Source organism: Hyalella azteca, unplaced genomic scaffold, assembly GCF_000764305.2.
Source record: "Hyalella azteca isolate HAZT.00-mixed unplaced genomic scaffold, Hazt_2.0.2 contig6537, whole genome shotgun sequence".
Taxonomy (NCBI): Eukaryota; Metazoa; Arthropoda; class Malacostraca; order Amphipoda; family Hyalellidae; genus Hyalella; species Hyalella azteca.
This window is the reverse complement of record NW_025936696.1, coordinates 17,166-41,865: the sequence shown is the minus strand read 5'-3', so window position 1 is coordinate 41,865 and position 24,700 is coordinate 17,166. Positions and strand designations below refer to the sequence as shown.

Genomic DNA, 24,700 nt, shown 5'->3' with positions numbered 1-24,700 from the left:
ATCACTATTGTGTTCATTGCAGGCCATCATCATCCTGTAGCTAAGAGACCTGTTGAACAGAACGCCAACAGAGCGCATCCCTGAATATTCAGTAGCCCTTACATTGGATTCGTTAAAACCTGAGAACTTGTCAATACCTGGGGACTGTACAATAGTTGAGGTAAAATCAATACCTGTGGACTGTACAATATCTGTGGACTCGGCAATACCCACGGACTGATCATATAAAATATTACGACCTTCTAGTTATTCAATTTACGACTGTCAATCCAATTCAGGTCGAAGTTTAAATTATACTTTTTAAATGATAATCCACAATGGTTTTCGTGTCAATTCAATCATTTTATTTGTAACGAAGTGCAAAACGTGTTTATTACTCTACGGGTTTTAATCCGAAGATTTAACTTATTTTATTATTTTAAGCACGAGAATGTAGAGCTGCAACAATTGTTATTTATTCAGTCTAATATGTGAACAATATGTTATAGATTTATGGGGAAAATAAAAGAATTCTCGATTATATTGTTCAAGCACCACAGAATCAAAATGTTTCTTTTTTTTGCATTAGATTTGATTAGTGCTCGAGAAGTGTATAATTAAAATTAACTGAAATTACATTCAATTCAGCTATAATTGTTATGTGAAATTATACGTTCATGCGGGTTCATTTCACTTCCAAACCTATTATCCTATTTGCTCTATATAATTTTTGTCATTGTGTCTAAATTCCAATCAGATCGACGATTTATTTATGGATGAGCAATCAAGGCGTTTCCTGAGTAAAGGCGCACTGAAATTTTTTCAGAAAATAAATTTAGTGTAAATTTCAGACGCTGTAGGTTTTCGATCACCTTCCTACTTATATTTACTAGAATTCCACAAATGGAGGAGTTTTGAAGCGTTGACTACAGTACAGTCATTTGCAAAAGTTTAAGACCACCTTCCAAATTTTGTTTTTTTTGCATTAAAAACTGATATTGAAGCAAGATATTCAAACTGTTTGGATTTGATGAGCCAAGGTAAAGAAATAACAAGCAATTTGTGATACATTTGATATATTCAGTACTTAGTTTGTCCTCCTCTATTGTTAAAAATAGCATGGATTCTTCGTGGCATACTGCTGATAAGTTTCTGACAGTACTCATAGGAAAATTCTTTCCACCATACCTGCTTAATGCATTTTTCTAATGACTTCAAATTTGAAGGCTGCATTGCTGCTATACCTTAATCCTTATCCTTCATGACTGATCACAAATTTTCAATGGGATTCAAAATTGCGCTAATTTCCAGGCCAGTACAGCAATTCAATGTTGTTTGAGGTCAAAAAATCTTTCACCTGCCGGGCCCGATGGCATGGAGCACCATACTGCATGAAAATAGTACACTGCAGTGTACTATTTTGCATACACCATGGTGTATTCTCATGTGTAGTACAAGCTTTTCTTGAAGCAGCTTGAGGTACCTTGCTCCATTCATGGTTGTTTTCTGAGGCAGAAAGTACAATCCAGCTGTCCATTATGGCTAAATGCCCCCCAAACCATGACACTTGGTGGATGTTTACTGGTAGGTATTGTATATTTCTCTTCAAATCTTCTACCAACTGGTCGCCTAATGTGTTGATGGCATGACTCAAACTGCTGAAATGTAATTTTATCTGAAAACAACACTGTGTTCCACTTGGCAACCGTCCAATCTTGATGTCTCCGAGCAAAATTCAATCGCTTAATTTTCATGGCTGCAGTTAACATTGGTTTTTGAGCAGGCTTGAAACTCTTCAGGTGAAATTCTTTGCTTAAATGGCGTGAAATAGAACTGATGCTCACCTCACATCCTTTTCGAAGCAACATTCCTTGAATTTCCTTGCAGGAACTTGTTGGAGATCTGGCAACAGTGAGCTTCATCATGTTGTCATCATGGCTGGTTGTTTTCCTCGGACGCCCCGATCTTTTCTTGCCTGAATAATGGCCATCATGTTCAAACTTGCGTATTGCATTGTTAACTGCAGTCTTGCTGCATCTCATCTTTAGAGATATCTGGCGTTCAGAATAACCTTCGTAAAGTAGGAGCACAATTTGAGCCCTATGGACTTCGGTAAGAGAAGCTTTTCTACCCATTTCTAATAAATGAATATTCTACTGTCATGCAGCTAAAATCTTCTCATGCAAGAGCTGGGATGTAACAAATGCATGAACACACTCCTCTGATCGCCTGCGGCTACCGTTACGCCCCCCGCAGGCTCAAACTTGTACACCACTCACCCAAAAAGGGTCATTTCCTGATTTAGGTCAAATTCTGTGGGTGGTCTTAAACTTTTGCAAATGACTGTACATTGGCTTCAACTACATTGTTGGTGCATGCGTGTAACCATACAATTTTTAATTGGAATATTTCACTTTCCATTTAGATGATGTGAGTAGAACAGAGCCTGAGCGACGGTAGAAGGTAGATGATGCGAGTAGAACACAGCCTGTACGACAGTATTGAGAAAATGTACAAAAAAAATTGTCCTGTTATAACGTGAATGAGACTAGGTAGATAAAGTCTACATTGACAGTAGATTACACAGAGAACGGAGAAACATTTACTTTTTAGGCTTGAAATGTAAGAAATATACTGTAACTATGTTCTTGGCGCCTACGTCACCTCCTTGTCAGATCCAACTTCGAAGACTAAATAAGTAACGGTATAGTCTTGATAAATTTTAAAGACAAGCATCTGAATTATTTTGCATGAATTTCTATTATGAAGGCATTGTCGAAGGCAACATCAGCAGGGAATTCATCTGTATAAATGAATAATTATGGATACCAGCGCATGATGCTTAGCAGCGAAAGCCAACAAGTGCAGCGGTAGCATAACTAATCCGTCCTATTACCGGCGTTAGATGAAGATCTCCATTAAAATGCGTCGTTGCTGTCCTATCGCTGCAAGGGAGACCCTACATTTGATTTATGAAGCTTAAGCTTGCACAATAATGTCTAATATGAAGTCGAGGGTCGTCCTATGGAAGCCAAACTTGACTCCAGCCCTTGCCAATTAACTACCGGAGTTCCTATAACAACGCAAGAAAAAGTGGCGGCACAAATTAGGAAGTAGAGATGGTTCCTGTATCTTATAGAGCTCATTACGACTTCCTGTATCTTATAGAGCTCATACAAAGCTCCTCAAATACATCCATACAGTGAAGCAAGTAATACAGAAAGATACAATGAGATAGAGGATACAATGGATAAAGTATCCGATGAAAGCCATTCTTCAACTTTTAGTAATACCATATATTACTTCTGAAAGATGCTCTTACAGGCACGGCATATGGAAGGCTATGACGATTAAGAACTTCGACAAAGCTCTGCCAAATGTCGAGTAATATTTATCGAAATTTTACGTTTTGAGTCGCTGGCAGCAGCGACATCAAGGATAACGATATTCTATAGGTATTTTTACCCAAATGTCCACACTTATGAGATTTTATAATGTAATGCGAAAGTGATAATAATATTGCTTATGATATTTATATACAAACCCAATCTTGATGTATGGACATGATTTCGTTCATCAACATCTGAAGTTGAATTCTATTATAATACGATGAAAAGAAAATTCTAATTTTGAAATTTTGCAAATTAAACTCGCATAATTACAGACTTGCGAGTACAAGATATTAACAATTATTAATGAAAGATACGGTCAAATATTCATTAGCTTCAAATTTCTAGATGCAAAGAGCGAGGTTTTGATCGAGGTATTTGATCGTCGGATATGTTTCTCCATCTGTTTCTCGTTTGTTAAAATAGTTTCCGATAAAATTTAAATGATTGACGCTTTCGTCGGCATTGCCAAAACAATAATGCACAGGCTTCCGACTCTTTATATATTATTTCGTTTGCTTGAGAAGTTATTTGCATTCTTCAATAGCCCATAAATAAACGAGAAGCCACTGCAATGAGAAGTAAGTGCAGGTCATGAAAATGTAATTACATGAATTACTGTTCATGCAAATTTAATCTTCTGACGATGTACAGCAAGATAATGCGAAAAGGCACACTAAAATTACGAGAGTTATTATATTTATTTATAAGTTATTATATTTATTTATTAAGCTACATTTTTCATTGGGTAATTCAAGTTTGGCCTTCAAATCATTTTAGTTTCATATTTTGAGGGAAGTATATAGCTACTCGAAATTTTGCCCAGTTCGAAATATCACTTTTTTGAACGAACAAAAAACGTTTCTTCGCCAAGGGACCAACTTTTTTCCACAAGGCGTCGTCAGTCTTTCTTCATCGTGTGAAATCACAGGAAGTCGGAGAAAATCTTGGCGAGGCAGTGAATTCTGAAGACTTTTTCGCATTGCCACCAGCGATAAGAGCCACATTCGAACACTTTACGTATTTATGAACTGGAAAGGCCGTAAATTCTAGCGAGAACTTTACGATGTCACCGGAAGAGTGCCTGCCGTGAGAGATACAGTGCAGGACTCACGCACCGCATCCTATTCTGCAAGAAGATGAAAGACGATTCTGGAGCTTCTATGTTGATTGTTCTGTACAATTATTATGGAACATATAAATTACACAAGCTAAAACAGAAAACTTGAAGGACGAGTTACCTAAAATACAGTTTTATTAAGTTCCATTTTTCCAGCGAGAAAATAACTTGAAGTTCAACTTACGCTGTCTCAGAAAGTTTTCACGTACATTTGAAGCCAAATCAACGTAGGCGTCGGATTCTACGTAGTTTCAGCCGCATGAACAACTTACAACTTATGTCAAAGCCAAAGTTATGAAACCAGGCAAGGCAGAACAGATCAAAATTCACTAAATGGGGATAATTGGCATCCTAATTGCAATTTCTCTAGCAGATCAATAGCACGAATTTGTATGTAAATACACAAAAAACTGAAAGATTATATGATTATAATAGTAGGTATTTTTATCATTATAAGCATCCTGAAAAATATACCCTTTCCTATCATTATACTTGGAATTGACAATTTAATCTTAGCGACTCCATAGAAAGTAACTTGAGTACCAGAAATAAATACTTCTTTTTATTATAACTTATTATAACTATTATAACTTTGATATCTTCTATGCAAAAAGATGGTTGCTCGTGTGAGTCATCTCGTGATAGAGAAATTTAATTATTCTAATTATGTTCAATTCATTAATTGAAATAAATTTTATCGGTCCGTTTGATGTGAGTTGGAATGTTTCATTGGTTTATTAAGTTTTTATTTTGATAAAATTTTGTCTTTACTAATTGGCTAAATAATTCTTAAAAAAGTTGATCCCAGAATAAGAAATAGGACAGCAGTTTTTGTGGTGACTCTCAACGCTGGTGTTGCGGAAGCCCAATATAGTTTAGATGGAAGAGAACCCTTCAAATACCCTTAGTTACATCGATTCAAATTAATTACAGTGCAAATTAATTACAGTTAAGGCAACGCAATTCACATTCGGTCAGCGTATACGGGCCACACTGCAATAGCCGCCCTGCCAGCTCTAGCCTTCATTTAGTGAAGCAATAAAGGTAGAGCTGCTAACTCTGGGATTAAAAGCGGTATTATACCTTGCTGGGGGCGGTATTATACCTTGGCCGCTGGTATTGCTTGTCAGCCAAGCACGACTACCTCACAGCTATGGTGTGCAATTTGCGCGCTTGCTTCAGTGGGATGTAGAATATTTTTGGGGGAAATCAGTGAACGTAGAAGATTAATATTAAAAAACACAAACAACTGAGCGATTTCATTTTTGTATGGTTAGCGTGGCGTAGGCTGGATTCAATAGCCCTTTGAGACTCTTGGTAACGAGTATCAAAAAATTTGCTTTAGCTCGAAACATTTATTGAAAGTATACTATGAAGGGGACTTTATGCACGCATAGGCAAAATGTAAGTGCGCTTTATGATAGGACTGCTCATCACTTCTTGGGTCTGTTACTTCTTTTTTTTTTTTTTGATGTTGTGAATGAGTTGTTTGAATTTCTTGAATTTCTTTCAAGCATCTTTAATTTTGTATTCTAATCGACGTAGAACGCAAATGGCTCCACACAGATAATTTTGCCGCTGCGAATGATGATATGACAAATGCAAGTTATATTTTTCAAACATGTTCAAACTAAAACAAGTGTGTCGTAGAGACGAGCAAGCACAAAGAGATCCCAGCCAAAGACTCTTGCTCCACTGTCTCAAAGATCAGTTAGTTTTGTACAAAATACGTAAAAATTATGTATAATGCTTTCATGTACAGAAATAAATATTATAAGCAAACTCCATATTAATTTTATTGAATTTACTGCTTACTTACTCTACGCGAGTGCAATAAAACTTTTTATAGGAGCGGAAAAGTTTGAGATCTGGCAGCCGAAAAAATGCAATTTGGCACAGAAAACTTGTAACAAACTGTGTGTTCTGTCAACAATCGATGTCGCTGATTTGGTACCATTTCGAACTAAAATTTATAATCGAAAAATTTTACGAAGAAATGTTGTTTTCGTAAAGGATAAAAAATTTTTCTTGTCATCTGATATATTGATTTTAATTTAATTTATTCTAAGTCTAGTATTCAGGAGCTAGTTTTTGATTAATGTACGATTTTTTCGAATATATAAAAAAATTAAGATGTGTTTCGTTTTTAAAATTAAATGCTTACCACTTCGGGAATGATAACCGTTTTTTACGATCAATAAGCGAGCAATTGTTTCCTCAGTATTGAAACTAACATATTTTACAACAGTTACCGCATGCATTCCTTCCAGCTTTTGCATTTTTCGGCATATACAAATTTTTACCGTAAAAATGCTAAATTTTCTATTATGATATGATGAAAAGAGGCGGGCCTGCTGGTGAGTTAGCCCTATGAATGCTATTTTCTCTATTTATCATTGCCTGTTTTATCATATATTTCAGTGCTCCCTGCATCTCATTCTTAAAGAATCCTCAAAAATGTATGAGCGATTTTTAGATTCATCACTGGCCCGAGTTGCTCAACATCTCTATTCCTCGCTCATACATCAGCACAGAATCATGTAATGGCAATCTATTTATCGACAGGCCTATCCAGGCCTATTCTTTAATGCCGAAGATACTTTACTACTACTATATATATATTAATTTAATTTATAGGTGTTCCTTGCACATAAATAAGCCTAAAGACATTTGAACCGATATGCAAACATTGTAAATATTAACTGTTGACACAATCCTCCAGTGAAAAGTCAGAATAATATCGAAATTTCATCGTTTGATGATGACATAATTAATTTAAAATTCGGTAATGAGCAGTAAATGGAATGAAGCTCGTACTGGGAGCTGGGAAACTTTTCACTGCAACAAAATTTACGTTACAAATAAAATTTGTTCGTTCACGATAGAGAAATATATTTCCACGAAATATGTTGACTTAGGTTTAAAATATTAGTAGAATATACATGCGACTCGTCATAGGGAATTGATGCATAACTTTAATCTTTGAAAGAATAAATGCGTCTTCATTCGATTAAAGTAGCGGTATGAAAACTAGTAACATATTTTCCATTCGTTTAGGGAATGATCGTGGTAGTCTTGAAGTCTACCGATAGAGAATTCAATAATAAATTTGGTCTCCTTCCTTTCTCGTGAGTCAGCGAAGTCACACAAGTGAATGTAAGGTAAAATTAACACTTGCAGTTGCAGGTAACAAATGTTGCCAACATTTGGTTAATCCATGCGAGGGACAAATATTATATGATCAATAGTAAGTTAAGCTATACGAGGGAACAAATGCTAGGACCGACTCTTGGTTAAGCCATGCGATGGAACAAATGCTAGGACCAACATTTGGTTAAGCCATGCGATGGAACAAATGCTAGGACCAACTCTTGGTTAAGCCATGCGATGGAACAAATGCTAGGACCAACGCTTGGTTAAGCCATGCGATGGAACAAATGCTAGGACCAACTCTTGGTTTAGCCATGTGAAGGAAAAAATCTTAGAAGCTAGACTTGATCAATCATGCGATGGAACAAATGCTGGGACCAACACTTGGTTAAGCCATGCGATGGAACAAATGCTAGGACAAACTCTTGGTTAAGCCATGCGATGGAACAAATGCTGAAACCGACTCTTGGTTAAGCCATGCGATGGAACAAATGCTAAGACCAACATTTGGTTAAGCCTTGCGATGGAACAAATGCTAGGACCAACATTTGGTTAAGCCATGCGATGGAACAAATGCTAGGACCGACTCTTGGTTAAGCCATGCGATGGAACATATGCTAAAACCGACTCTTGGTTAAACCATGCGATGGAACAAATGCTAGGACCAACATTTGGTTAAGCCACGCGATGGAGCAAATGCTAGGACAAACTCTTGGTTAAGCCATGCGATGAAACAAATGCTAGGACCAACATATGGTTAAGCCATGCGATGGAACAAATGCTAGGACAAACACTTGGTTAAGCCATGCGATGGAACAAATGCCAGGACCAACGCATGGTAAAGCCATGTTAAGGAAAAAATGCTAGGACCAACATATGGTTAAGCCATGCGATGGAACAAATGCTATGACAAACATTTGGTTAAGCCATGTTAAGTAAAAAATCTTCGAAGCTAGACTTGACCAAACAAGCGTTGGTTTACAGCACACGTTGCATGCTGTTTTTCACTTGCGAAACACAAGCTTAACTTCAACTCGCTTGCAACTAAACGTTTAAACTGAACTCACTTCTCCAGGGAACTCAAAGCAACGCAAAAACCACCACGGGACGTAAACTTAAAATGAAGCACACGGAAAGTTACATCAACGATCGTGCAGGTCCCGAGAGCTTTTGATGAAAGGATCAAACATACAATGAAGAACTTGTGCTAATTTTTGCCGCGGAACTTGGGCAAGGAATCACGTGCTATGAGCGGCGCCCTTGTCGGTCGGATGCTCGGATGAACAATGGGCTTTATTGTTCTTTCTTAATATTAAAGTTATTTCAAGCGGAAAAATTGATATGCGATTATAAAATATTCTCTTTAGTACTGTACATGTGGAAAAATATGCATCGCATAAAACAGGAAACACTTCATTATTTAGTATTGTTCGGAAAATTTCCGATCCGGGCTTCTGGAAAGACTACTGCGAAGAAGCAGAACGTGCTCAGTCCATATAAAGCTGAGCCGCTGCTCTCCAATGAGTTTAAATGAGAAAACTCTACCTGCGTGGTCGTGTCCAGTTCTTCTACTTACTTAATATGTTACCTTAGTTTCCTTAATTAATTAAATATGAGGTGTTTATTTGTTGTGCACAACTCTTGCTTAGTTAAATATTTTAGTTTTGGGGTGCACTTCTTTGGGGTGCAAAGTGTTCACTTCTTTTTTGAACACTTTGGCCGGCTCGTCAAATTGTCTAGTTGACTTAAAACCTAAAACTTTTAAACTTCAGCTTTCAACCTCTAAACCTTAAAATTAATAACTTGACTGGTCAAAGTGGTCATTCTCTATACTAAGGTGACCTCTATTGAAATTCGGAACTGTCGCGCGTTAAAATAAATCAATAATCATTACTACAATTAATTTCTACATCTAAAAGCACTACGAAATATGTGCACTTAATCTTAAATGATTAAGGTGAGCCTTATTTTTTAATTAACGTAAATACTGAACTACTGAAATATCTGAATTATTACTTGCTTATTGACTCTGCGATGATGCGTTTGTTTTACCAGTATCTCCAGTAATCTTCAACATCAGCCAAAATTAAGTTAAACCTGGACGCAGCTTTCTAAATGGATTTCAACAGCCTTGAATATGGAGAACTGCCCAGGAAATGCGAAGTTTTGAATAAATTCTCATTAAAATGCCTATATTGATAATCACTTTTTTTTTTTCCTGCTTAGCGCTGTTACCTTAGTTTCCTTAATTCATAAAATATGAGGTGTTTATTTGTTGTGCACTCTTGCTTAGGTAAATATTTCAGTTTTGGGGTGCACTTCTTTGGGGTGCAAGGTGTTCACTTCTTTTTTGAACACTTTAGCCGGCTCGTCAAATTGCCTATTCGACTTAAAACCTTAAAACCTTTAAACTTTAGCTGTTAACCTCTAAACCTTAAAATTAATAACTTGACTGGCCAAAGTGGTCATTCTCTGTACTAAGGTGACCTCTATTGAAATTCGGAAGTGTCGCGCGTTAAAATAAATCAATAATCATTACTATAATTAATTTCTACATCTAAAAGCACTACGAAATATGTGCACTTAATCTTAAATTATTAAGGTGAGCCTTATTCTTTAATTAACGTAAGCACTGTACTACTGAAATATATGAATTATTACTTGCTTATTGACTCTGCGATGATGCGTTTGTTTTTACCAGTATCTCCAGTAATCTTCAACATCAGCCAAATTAAGTTAAACCTGGACGCAGCTTTCTAAATAGATTTCAATTGCCTTGAATATGAAGAACTGCCCAGAAAATGCGAAGTTTTGAATAAATTCTCATTAAAATGCCTATATTGATAATCACTTATTTTTTTCCTGCTTAGCGATTGCCTTTTGATCATTCCCTTAAGAGGATTACCTCCGTAAGGAATATTTCCCTACAGGACAAAATAAATGTTACGATCTACATGAAATTTGATGTTTAAAACCCGGCTTTCGACGGACAACAAAACGGAATTAGATTTTGCGAATGGAGCCCTGAAGAATGTTGATAAAATTGATGCGTTTTGTCAAAGTTTAATGATGTACTAAATTTACGTGATGAAAATGTACTGCTTATATTGTCCCGTTAACTTCCTTACAATGTTCATTTCTAATCCAAACGTAAAGAAATATGCATTGCAATTATAAATTGGAATAATCTCTCCCTGAACCCATCAGTCATGTCAGCTGAAAAGTATATTGTATCGGCTATTGCATTTGTCTCGTTAACATTGTATAATCATACAACTTTTCCAATATCACACAATAGTTTTATTTATTACAGCTGGAACCTTGGCAAGAAAAAGTTACCCCATATTGCCAAGCTTCTGGCTACCTAGAAGATCATATTGCGGACCGAGTGCATTTCGAGCTGCAGGTATAATTTTCAATGCAAAAAATATCTAAGGTAGCATGAACCTACTAAATTAAAATTTTATTTTTCATATGCGATGAATTATGCGGTGTTTCTTAGTATTTTGAATATAAATTTCAGAAACTGACCAAATAAAGCGTGTCTCGTCATTTTGTTGAAAACAAAGAGACACCCAATATCTATTGGCCTATACGGAACTATATTAGGTTTGTGTATACTGTATACATATCTATATCTATTGGCATATATAGATCGATATTAAGCCCATGAATACATATCATATATATTGACATTTATAGAACGATATTAAGGCCTGTTTAAATTTATTTATATCTATATCGGCATTTATTGAACGATATTAGGCCCTGTACTTTAAAACTGGAGCCCTCGGTTACGCTCTCATTATTTCCGCAGGAAACGTCATCTCGAGACTTTTATTAAACATTAAAAATTCATAATCTGCTGAAGGTATGTCAAAGCCTTACGCCCGACTGACGAGAAATCCTGTAATAATCTTTATTCCAAGTTAGAATAATTTCGAACGTTTGGAACTTAGAAAAATGGATATTAATCCACATTTATACCAAACTTTTCGGGATTTGGTCAATTTCACGTTTGGCGGTTGACGCAAAAAATTTTCGAATAAAAAATAAGCTCGGTGATGAAATTGTGATACCTCATTTTAATTTTGTGAAATTTACATGGTTTTTAGAGTAATGGGACACAACTTTTATTGTGCCACCCAAATAAATAAAACGTAAAATATTCACAGCACTGCCATATACATAGCTTATTAAGTATTAATCTCCGACATATAAATACTCATGATGACATATTCACGATTTCCATAAGAAATATCCCTTACCGTCATATATCTTAGTTAAATGATATATGTTACATAAATATAATAACTATATTAAAATTGTGAATTGTAAATAAAGGGTTATGAGATACAGTTACATTAATTATTGTGCTTAATTTCTGACGAAATTAAGCACAATAATTAATGACAAGAGCATTTATCCAAACTAATTCTAATCCAGTCAAACCGAACAATGATAATCTACGAAAAAAATATTGAACGTACATGATGTGAACTTATTCTAGAGATTAATGTAAATAAAGGGTTATGAGATACAGTCTTAAATCTTATTTGGTTCGGTCACATAAGACTCAGATGGCCTTTTTCTATCGTAAGTTAATACATTATTTCTGTAGAGATAATCGTTAAAGGTTAGCTAACGACATGATGGAATCTTTATGAGCTTGATCTGAAGGGAGAGTATTATTGATCCATATTATATTATTATTTTGTTATATTTTCGTCAGTAAATCTGGCAGAAAATTGATGTATTTTTCACATATCATTTTGTTCAATAAGGGTAAAAGTTCAGTGATGACGTAAACCAGCGTCAGTTGAAAATATCTGGTCACAAGGCAAGTTTTTAGATCTGTCGCCAAAAGTACAATGTTCAGCTACAGGCCTAAACAGGCCTATATTTCTCCAACGCAGAAGATGCTATGCTACAATATGCTAATATAAGTCGGAAAACAATTTTTCCACATTATTTTTTTCTTCTTTTTATCCCATTGTGATTACTTAATTCAAATAAAATAACATGATTGTTGAATTAAGTATCCCCTAGAAGCAACGAATGTTTCTAATAAATCTGTCCGAATTTATATACAAAAGCAATTTGTAACAATTTCGACTGACTATATATTGTAGTTCATCGGTTCTCGAGAAGAGACTATTGATTCCGTTACAACTCGCCTCAAACATACATGAAATAGTACATTTCATTAAATCAAAGTGCACGAAGTCCACACCTATTAAGGGATTAGATAACATTAAAAAATGCAACGAACTCCTTTAAACCAAGAAACGGTAAAAAACGGTGGGGTAATAACAGAAGCTTTACACAACTTGTGGCAGCTCTGCTGTAATGCACTGAAGTAATCTTGCCGTCAAATTAAATCCAGATAATTAAGAACATCAACCTAATCCAAAATCGTCCCTTTGAAATTAATATCTCGAAAAATGAGAACTGATACAACGATTAATTTTATTTATATGAAGACTAACACTTACTAACTTCTCAGTTCAGGAACACCTTGACACTTCCAACAACATCTGCATGACATTCAGCCGCGGTATCTTACGGATAATTTACTCGAGATACAAATAATGGCAGTCAGCGAAAAGTTAACAGTGTTTGATAAGCGATGTGGCGATGCTATTTAAAAAAACATTAAAAGAAACATGTCAAAGAACAGAGCCTTGCTGCACTCCAATTAAGGTGTCAAATTGGATAAATGAACTATAACATTAGTGACATGATAATGAATAAAACTCTGAAAATGCTTTCATTTATTATATGGCAGCAGATTCATAACGAAAAATGGGAACAATCAAAGACTTGCTGCAATCGAGGCGAAAGAGTACTTCTTTAAATTGTACGTCGTAGGCAAGTTTTGGCCGACGTAAATGACGTGAGCACATTTCAGTGACTCCTCAAGGTCCTAGACTACATGCTTTTATAAAATGCAAGTAAAAATAGGCGCTGCGAGGTAAGTACAAATATCCAGTATTTTTAAATCACATTAAGTCTTACAAAGTAAAAAAATTATGTATTCCAGACGCGGAATTATGAAGAGGAAGCAGGGAGCCCCTCAGGACAGAATATCTCCATTGAGTCCGATATTCACAGCACATAAAACTATTGCTATGTTGTTAGCGACTTAAATAAAAAAATAATTCAATCGACCAGTAGTTGCGTCGGGATTAGACTCAATTTTATTCTTATATGGCTATTGAATTTTATTTTTTGCAAAATTTTCTTTAAATGATAACTATTTTCCATCACAAATTAGTTATTTTACTTTATCTGAAGGTTTATCGTGTGGCATTATTATTTATATAATATTATTAAGGCATTTTAGACGTTCTGATAAGAGATATATGATCGACCACGAATTCTACACAGGCAGCGTACACATTGAATATTGAGCAGCATAGCAGCACCATCAACAACACCAGCAGCACCATCAACAACACCAGTAGCACCAGCCTGTAAATGAGAACAGTAGGCGCAGAAAAAAAACAAGCTTTAGGGATATTGCGCTGTCGTGTGCCGCCTGTGTCCATTGTGCGCTTCAGGCAGGGTCGGTCGATCACATCTCTGTACCAGCGGATCTAAATATATACCAAGAATAACAACAAATAATATAACAACAAATAATAATAATAACAAATTAATATTACGTACAAATGAGTGAGTCCTACTGAGGAAAAAGGGAGAATGAGGACGTGAAATGGAGACGATGAAGAAAGTAACTATAATAAAGATATAGCGACCGTATAAATACATGATGTAGGCATGCAGATAATGTGACAGACCGCAAAAGTTCGAGAAGGAAAAAGAAAAAATCTGAAATAGAACGAATAATAAAGTGCGACAAAAAGAGCTATGTGAATAATGCAGAGTGTAAAACTTAAACTAAATTCAGAACGGGACGCGTGCTGAATTTCAAACGAGATAAACATGGTGTATATAGTGGTTCCAATTTACTAAAGGTAGCTCAACGGAATATGGAGTAGCTGTCTTTCAAATACTAAGATACGTCATAGTCTGAATAATAATAGTATGCTCTAGCAAATCAAGCCACGAGAACGTTCATGGAGAACCAACTTCAGCAAACTTTATCTACTATTTGGAGGAGAAATTTTACCGCAGCCTCGCAGTCGATTAATTAAGTAATTTATTTTCAGAAGACATTCAGGGGCCCAGGTTAGTTTCGAGACCGCGGCCAATTGTCGGACCTTCTTCACGGAACTGATTTTTTCGCCTCCTCCTTCGCTTGTGTGCATAGAAATGAAGCCTGCGGGACGAGGGAGCCGCTGCAAGGCAAAACCTCCGATGAGGGAGCCGCTGCAAGACAAATAAGACAAAACCTCCGATGAGGGAGCCGCTGCAAGACAAACCCTCCGATGAGGGAGCCGCTGCAAGACAAAACCTCCGAAGAGGGAGCCGCTGAAAGACAAAACCTCCGATGAGGGAGCCGCTGCAAGACAAAACCTCCGATGAGGGAGCCGCTGCAACACAAAACCTCCGATGAGGGAGCCGCTGCAAGACAAACCCTCCGATAAGGGAGCCACGGTTTGGCAAAAAATACTATCAGGTGGTCAATAGTATAAACATGGTACTAACTTCGTTCATCACGTCAATACAGTTATTTTAAATTTGAGCGCAGTATTCAGAACGACGAGTTTTTGAGCCCACCTAAGTCTTGGGATGAACCATCAGCGTAAATAAAATCCCTAATACTGTTTATATCAACGTCAACGAAGTCAATATTTGTTTTAACATATACGATTGTGCATCGGGAACCACAGTTGCCATGCACAATTTACGATACTAGTTAGTATTGCCCTCAATAATCCAGTAACACCGCGAGGTCATATTTATCCAGGGTCTATAAGTGCGGCTAAAGTCACATTACTGCCAGCACGAGCTCGACCAATTAAGCCCATTGGCATGCAGAAGGCAGGTTGTTTACAAGCAGAAGCCTCACTTGTTTACTCTTTGGTTCAACACTAAGCCCTCAGAGTGCCGTGGACTGAACTGGCTATGAGTAACTGACTCATCTCAATTTAAGCTCCTAAGCTACATCCACTTAGCGCGTCACCAACACTTGGGCAAGCTAGCCAAGCCCTTTCCTTCGCTTAAATGCAACGAAATTTTGGGCGGAATATCAGGTAGCCAAGTTTCTATTCAGTTCAATGGTTTTTTTTCCGCCATCAAGCATAAAATAGAGTGAACTATATATCGATTTTATTTTATTCGCACAAAAGTCAAGATTTTTGATCACATCACATCTCAAAAAATAAGCCTTCACGGTCCAAAAGCGGTAAAAAGTTCAGCTAATAAGTCCAGTGAGTGTCACTGCAAAACGGAGTAAAATTGCAGCATATTGCAATAGTACTTCGTATCTCAATATATGTACTTCGTATGTCAATGAACGTACTCCGTATCTCAATAATTGTACTTCAGATGTCAATGCACGTACGTACTTCGCATTTCAATAATTGCTCTTTAAATGTGAATGCAGGTACGTACGTCTTATCTCAATAATTGTATTTCGAATCACAATTCATATATAGCTCCTTATTTTAGTTCACTACTTGTACCGGAGTTACTAAGACATGTGGGACTACAGTGCTGTGACCGTGCGGCATAGTTGTAGTCAAGAGACACAGCTCGTCTCTGTCTCAGATACGTGTCGGCCGGTTACTGGAAATACACATCTCTGCTTGTGTCTGTGTTTGTATCCTGTTGAGCCATACACTACTCAAGATTCAAGTCGAAGGCGACCATGACATAATAAGCAATAAATAGAAGCATATGTTGAGCTACTCTTTAACATAAAGTAATAATAAACTCCTACATTATACTCGTTCTTGTTTAGTTCACGGAGAAATGCGTTCATGAGTCTCCATGTAACGTTAAAAGCGAGCTTTGCAATTTTCCGGTACGTTTCTTCAAGAAAATTTATTAACTGTACTTTTCGCATTTTATAAAGCAAACAACCTCTCAATGATTATAACAGCAATGTGAACGAAATAAAAATATGAATGTTCAAGTTTAAATAAACTGCGTGTGTGTTATGTTTTCGTGAGTGTAACGATGTCGTAAGTAATACAGTGTTGTGATTATTACGGGGTCGTAAAAGTTACGCGGTCGTGAATGTTACGGGATCGTCAGTGTAAAGGTATTGTGAATATTACCAGAATGCAAGTGTTACGTTGTCGTGAGTATTACGGTGTCGTAAGTATTACGGTGTCGTGAGTGTTACGGTGTCGTAAGTATTACGGTGTCGTAAGTATTACGGTGTCGTGAGTATTACGGTGTTGTGAATTTCACGGTGTCATGAGTATTACGGTGTCGTAAGTATTACGGTGTTGTGAGTGTTACGGGGTCAGGTCGTGAATGTTACGGAGTCGTGAGCGTCACGATTTGATGCTCTAAAATATTCGCTATCATTGCGCACGGGCGGCACGAACGCTTCGTTTTACGAGCGTCTGAATGGTCCTGAGAGGCACAAACCAGGCTCTTAAGTTCACTCCAGCAACACTTGAAGTTCCCATGATATGCTGGACGGTTGTCGGCTTTAATGTCTTGCATATGATCCTCAACTCGGGAATTAATTCGCACGTTTTCATCTCATTTTGATTTGCATCGCAGTTGATTTCTTAATTATAATAACTTCAAAGTAAACATAATATGACTGGTAATAACTTTTTATAATCTGCAATCTGCCTTTAATTAATGGTTCAAGGATCTGTAATCTGCCTCTTCGTAAGGGATCACTGTCCGTGGTAGGACCGAGGCTCTTTAATGCCTTGCCAAAAGCGCTGAGAGGATCCGATGTTCACCCTTGCAACATTCAAGAGACGACTGGACAAGTGTTTGAGAAAGATCCCGGATTGTCCAGTAATGGGAAACTACCATCAGCAAGTGACAAGCAACAGCATCTTGCATCAGCTGGCCCAAATGAGGGCAAATAGACGGAACACGTCCAACGTTACATCCGACGACGACTCGGAGACGGAGGACGACGAAGGCGGAGCATCAGCTTGACCGTGGACTACGAAGTCCTAAACTCATCACAAGGTCAAGTTCACAAGGCCAATGCAAAGTTTTTATTAATTGCGTTATAATGTAAAGAATTTTGAACCTATCCTAAACGTTTTAATAGGAATTCATTGCCTTTATACCCATTTCTGCCGATACCGGTTTTTCACTCTCATCAACAGAGACTTGTAACCAGCAGAGACAGTTCGGTGTAGCCAGCAATACATGTACATGCACATGGTGGCCAATGCCAGCCACAACTGTTCCCATGAGCGTCAGCATGATTTGCTGACGCCACTCCTAAAACGCTGACAGACGCACATAAGGCGGTTCAATGCGGGTCAAAAGAGGGTACAAAGTGTGTCACTTTACAGTTCTATTGCTGCAGCCTGGAAATAGCAAATGCTGGGCACCTACTTCTAGACGACAACGAAGGTAAAGATCGATTTTAGCAAGAACGAGTAGGAAATTGAAGGATATCTTGCTGTTATCGTAGCAGGGTGGACCAGGGTTGTGCATCTCGATGAAGTGAAACGCGTGATGGCTCATGATATCGATTCTTTCGATTATTTTACTTGATCGATTATTTAATATCTGTTGCTTCCGCATAAGTCTAATTTTTGGCCTATGGCGGAAAAGGGTTCCGGATTTTATCCGAAATAACTGGTTTATCAACTAGTTATTCAAGATGAAACATATACAGTGGGGGGAAATAAATATTCGTACACTTGAAAAATCGTATTTTAATGTATGTAAGTACACAAACTTAACAGGAAAAGTGATTTATAGGGTACAAAGTGTGTCACTTTACAGTTCTATTGCTGCAGGCTGGAAATTAGAAATTCTTGGCATCTACTTCTAGACGACAACGAAGATTAAGACCGACTTTAGCAAGAACGAGTAAGAACCTGAAGGATATCTTGCTGCTATCGCAGCAGGAGTGGACCAGAGTTGTGCATCTCGATGAAATGAAACACATGATGGCTCATGATGTCGATTCTTTACATTATTTTACTTAATCGATTATTTAATGTCTGTTGCTTTTCCATAAGTCTCTTTTTTGGCCCATGGTGGGAAAGGGTTCCGGATTTTATCCAAAATAACTGGTTTAACAACTAGTCACTAAAGTTAAAACATATAAGTTGTTTAGGTCAAAAGTCATAGACTTTTATTTCTCGAAATTTGCTCGTAATCAAACCAATAAATTAATTATAGCCCTTGGATGACAAATTTTTCATGCGCTGTGTGTGCAAGAAAGTAATCAATATCAGAAATGACCGAAATAAATATTCGAGACATAATTTGTAACTGATTTATGTTTCATTGCTACGAGTCCAGCCATAAGCGCAGGACATTAAAACTCTGTTTTAAATTCGATGGATAAGAGTGCAATAAAATGAATTCGGGTCGCTTGGACTTTTCAATCTGAAATTATATGGAACTATTTTTGCGTGACAACGAGAGGTTAAGTGCAATATCATCGTCCGCCTTCTTCCCCGGAGCGAATGACTCGGAAAAAAACAACCGAAACTGCAATTTGGCTGAGAGCTTTAGAGAGCTGTAAACGTGTTAAAATTTTATGGAATGAGCTTCACGCTCTTAGAATAAACGAGAGCTTAGCCAAGCTTCTCTGGTGCAATGCAAAGCGCGGACGGATCGGCATTGCTCAATTATCTCAGTTTATAATATGAATGACATTACAATTTTCCTCTGCACCTTTAATATTGAAATATGAGGCATTTTTAGTCAACCATTAGTAAAAAGACATCAAGCAATTTTCGAACTCATAACCTGGAAAATCAATAACATTGGTGAGAATTTAACGCTAAATGCAACAGTCAGGAGCCTCGTTACATGGATTTTACTTTGATTAAAATATTACTACATGTAGATTCAATTATCGTTGAATAATGAGTAATTTTGAAGGATGCTATTTGATGTTAGGTAAAGATGTTAACAGGGGGTCAGATTATATAGCAGCTGTGAACGTTTTTTCTGGAAATTTAACTGCAATGATAAGCTACGACTTATCATCTTATTAAGAGAGAAAAAGCTCTGCATCAATTTTTTTTTTTTGCATTTCCAGAATTGGGTGAAATTTTGGCTGTTTAAAAAACTGTTATTGTAATTGACAGACTGAAAAATATTTTATTTTAATTTAAACCAACTCATGAAATCATGCGACAACTTGTAACTGAGTTAGTTTAAACTAATTACGTTTAAACTAATTACTTTATTGATATCGCTCATCCATCCTAATTGATTGAAGTTAGAAGGTATTTCATGACAAGTTCATTTAATATTTATTATGATTTTATTCCATTTTTAGAAATTAATTCCGATCTGGTAAACCGTACCAGTGCATATGAAGCCTTTGAACATTATTTAAAGAAGGTTAATGAATAAACATGCGTTAGCTGGCATATATTGCATCTTCACTGAATTCTTCCAGCCATTTGTTAATTTCTTCCTTTCATCTGCAAATGTAAACACATTTCTGAATTCGCATTCTGAATTTATACCGAGGCTTTTGCAAAGACAAGGTTTCTAAAATCCTACAAATATCACCACCAGCACATGACGCCAGCTGTATTCACAGGACTGACATCAAATGCAGACATTTTCTGGAAATGCCCATTCCCTCCAGCCGAGTTTTGAGCGCGCTGGCGACATGCCGATTTTAGGGTATTTCCCTACAGGCTACAGGCGTCGAAGATTCATGCGAGTGACATGGCTGCGTGTCACGCGAACTTTTAGGGTAATAAATGCGCAGCAGAGACAAGAGGGGAATAACTTCTCGGCAAACATTGAACCTTTTGCTTCGGTTCGCTGGAGTTCAGTTCACTCGTGGCTCAGTAAATGATGAATGCGGTGGTCAGTGCAGTGAGCATTGAGTGAGTGAGCACTGTGTGAGTGATCACCGTGTGAGTGAGCATCGTGTGAGTGAGCATCGTGTGAGTGAGCATCGTGTGAGTGAGCATCGTGTGAGTGAGCACCATGTGAGTGAGCACCGTGTGAGTGAGCATCGTGTGAGTGAGCATCATGTGAGTGAGCGATCGTGTGAGTGAGCATCGTGTGAGTGAGCATCGTGTGAGTGAGCATCGTGTGAGTGAGCATCGTGTGAGTGAGCACCATGTGAGTGAGCACCGTGTGAGTGAGCATCGTGTGAGTGAGCATCATGTGAGTGAGCGATGTGTTAGTGAACATTGTGTATGTGAGCATCGTGTTAGTGAGCTCCGTGTGAGTGAGCTTTTTATGAGTGAGCATCGTGTGAGTGAGCCTTTTATGAGTGAGCAATGTGTTAGTGAACATTGTGTGAGTGAGCATCGTGTGAGTGAGCCTTTTATGAGTGAGCAATGTGTTAGTGAACATTGTGTATGTGAGCACCGTGTGAGTGAGCATTTTATGAGTGAGCATCATGTAGCTGAGGGGTCATGGGGTAGCAAGGCTTGCAGGCGATGCCGATGAATTCACAGATTTCCCCCGAGCTTCACATACGCAACGTGCACACTCACGACACTCGCATGCTTCGGTGTTGCATGAGTGAATGTTTTATTGCTCACTGACGCGCGAAATTTAATTTAGGTGTTACCTGAGTTAGGATACAATGTTTACTCTTAAAAAAATTGCAATTACATTTTATGAAATATCATTCTTTTAAAGATATAAAGATATCACCTATATTTCGAAGGGTTAACTCGTACAATTACCACAGACTAATTAATTTCCGAGTTTTGAATCTAGCATTAGCTTCTTCCAGTCGTGATTTTAGTTTTCTCGATCATTACAGTCGGTCTGTATTACTTTACCTACATCTTGATGCAACTAATTTCAGTATTTAGTACCAATTCTGTGCATTTCGTTTCGAGGTTTAAGGGGACCATATATATGGGCAAAAATATTTTAACTCTATTTGAACGTTATTGTCATAATAGCTCTTGGGAACATATAATGCAAGGTAGCTCAATGGAGGGCACAGGTATATTATATTCCAACGCACAGAGCTTTTGAATATATTGGGCCATTTCCGATTAAAAATCTGTGTGCATGCACTGTACATTACTGTGCTGTACTGTACTGTACGATTACTGTACTGTACGATGTTATTTCCGATGCACTGTACATTACTCAAAAATATAACTCAGTACTCACTGCAGTGAGTGACAGAGAGCGCATTTTCTCGTTGACGAAAATGTTAAGTCACGGACGGACAGACAGACGGGCGGACAGACAGACGGACGGACGGACAGACGTATGGATAGACGGGCAGACGGACATGGCGAGCACAATAGTGCATTTTTCCATAAATGAGAAAATGCGCTAAAAATGGTGGCTGCGATCAAATCTCTTAGACCGAAAGTTATAAAAGAAATACCGTCCGAAATTGAAATTCAAATCTAATCAAGGTACTATTAAACAAGAAAGAAACATTTTTTTTGCATTAAAATTTTATGCTTAAATGTAAATGATTTACTAAGTGCTCATTTTTATGTATAATTGATTTATCTTGTAGTAATATTTAGAAGTCTGATGATTAGTGTGTTTTCAACAACTGTTTAATTATGTTTAGTTTGGTTTCTTGTAGAATGCACGTCTCGACGCGATTCATTGATCCAAATTATCTCGGCAATCAGAAGCAAAGAATTTATTTGCGCAGTGAAATTAAAAAAGATTTGCATAATATAATTTGATTTCGAGTGTACGACAAATTTTATCTGTATTTAAACATGAAAAATTCATCCGCTCTGATTTCAAGATTTGGCCGTATTATCAGGCTCGGCCGTATTATTTTAATTATTTTTTTATTTAATTCAAATCATGAATTGAATTTATTTTGTAATGCACAAATTTTTCACGAGCGTTTCAGATTCATTAAAGCTGTTCTGAATTTTCCGTTGCCAGTGGACATGACATGGGTGCTTGCGTACGCTTCAAATTACGACTTAACACTAATGTTTTTTTCACAAAAGCAGTTAGATGAAGAAAAAGTAAGTTTTCAGTTCCATGACTTCAATTTATCTGGAGTTAAAGAAATAAAAGGTGAAAACTTTAATCAAAGGAGGTAAAAGCCAGCCAGCTTTCAAGATATGAGTGTTACTATCGTCAGATAATATCAAAACAAGCTTTACTTGAGTGTACCGAGACATGATCCATTTTGCTACTCACCTTTTCGCCGCTGTAGAGTTTGTATACACGCCACTCTGTGAAGCCAGGTCTCCAATACTCCAGCAGGAATGTCTTGACGAACTCCACTCCAACGCCGTTACCGAAGCGACCCTGAGTCTCCACCGCAGAGATCATATGCATGGAGATGAGGTCGATCTCCAGGTACTGCTTCACCGAGTCGTTCGAACCAACAGGCTCTCGTGGACACCAAGCACCACCGTGGCGGTTAACGTTCAGCCTGAGAAGTAGACGTTATACCCTGAGAATATTTTTCAATGTATTTATTTTACTTAAGAGGTTAATATTTTGTCGCTATGATTGGAGGTGTTTTTTCGTGGTTTTCACCATGCCTTTGAAATAGAGCTGTTGAAATTCGGATTGAAATAGGACTATTTTTCTAGAACTTCATGTAATTTAAATTGGAAAGTATACAGCGGTATACTTTCAAAAATTCAGTGGTAATAAGTTGATGGCTGATTTGAACTTTCTATGAGTACCATTTGCGACACTAACATGTCGTTAGTAACGTTGGAAGACAAATTCAGGTTTTGAGAAAATCACGTATATTGATGAGTGATGGACAAGCGAGCCAGAGTGGGAAGAGAAGGTTCAAATATTTACGTACCTGCCAGAAGCTGGTCCGGTGATGGTGATGTCATACGAGGAAGAAGCTGTGATCTGCTTATCCACAATGGCTCCTGACTCCATCCCCAGCGGCGCAGTGCATTGTTCTGGAGAAAGAGATAAATGGTTTAATTTTAATGGAGTGAAAATTAGGTCCAGAAATTTCCGCACGCGTGTCAAATCGTACAGTGAAGTAAAACCGTCCACTACCGTTCACTACTGCTATGCTTCCATCAACATACGCAAAATATTTAAACCTAGTGTAAAATAATTATGGACTGAATGAGATGAAATCACAGTTGTGGAAGAAGAAAGATCGTGAACTTTCTTTGCGATTATGTTTAATGTGCAGATTTTCGTATGCTCACTAAAGTGTTCATGGCACGGGGGCATGGACTGTAGCTGAGAGCCGTGACGTTGAGGGTAACAAGATTAATCGAGAATTAATTATTTAATCTAATAATTAATAGTAGAGAATTAATCTAGAAAACACCAGAATTGCGAATCAAATTTATTAAATTGATCGTGCTATATATGCAGGCTGAGTCATTTTTAGCACATATTTACTAACTTTTAAAAAATTCTTAAGGGATGCCGATATCAAGGGCCCAAATTATTCGCAAGCAGTTGGTCACGGCGTCAGAGGGAAGGGGCAATGGAGATCGGGAGGCCGTTTGCAGAGCCGTAACTGGGGCCCGAGTAGGGGCGCCAGTTTGTCAGTTTACAGAACGTGCCTCGAGGCCCTCATTTGCGCTCACAGCCGAGCATTAAAGTGGCCGAACACCAGGCAAAATTAGGGCCCTTCACCTGGGACCAGCGTTGGCATGGCCAGAGCATAACTCACGGCCGCCAAAATTTACTGAGTGACTTGACTTCAAGCAAACCCGTATCTAGGAACTGGATTGTGAAAAATGTTCTCTTTAATGTAAGTGCATTCATCATCATAATACCCGTACCATCAACTAATTATATTAGTTTTAAACTTCAAGCCGATATTTACAGCCCGGCTAGGGTATGATCGAGTTTCAAACAAACTGACGCCACAGTGAGTTCTGGTAAACTGATGACCGCTTGAGGGGGGGTGTTGGATATCTGATATCTCATCGACGCGCCCGGACAAATTTACGGCAATCACTGAACATCGATTAATTATAAATAAATAGAAATGAATAAGTGTGAACAGGAAAAACAAAACAAACTTTTCGAACAAAAATGCTGCTCAAATAAAAGCTTT

The 24,700-nt window shown here is 37.5% G+C and overlaps 1 protein-coding gene across 1 annotated transcript in view; it reads right to left on the bottom strand.

Moving 5' to 3' along the window:
* LOC108664947 (discoidin domain-containing receptor 2) overlaps nt 1-24,700 on the bottom strand; it is an 85,066-nt gene that overhangs the window by 45,753 nt on the left and 14,613 nt on the right. Inside the window, exons 2-3 of the mRNA XM_047880896.1 lie at nt 23,468-23,573; nt 22,843-23,080 (exon numbers count right to left, since the gene is read on the bottom strand). Coding sequence (XP_047736852.1) covers nt 22,843-23,080; nt 23,468-23,573 — 344 coding nt within the window. The remainder of the gene's footprint in view (nt 1-22,842; nt 23,081-23,467; nt 23,574-24,700) is intronic.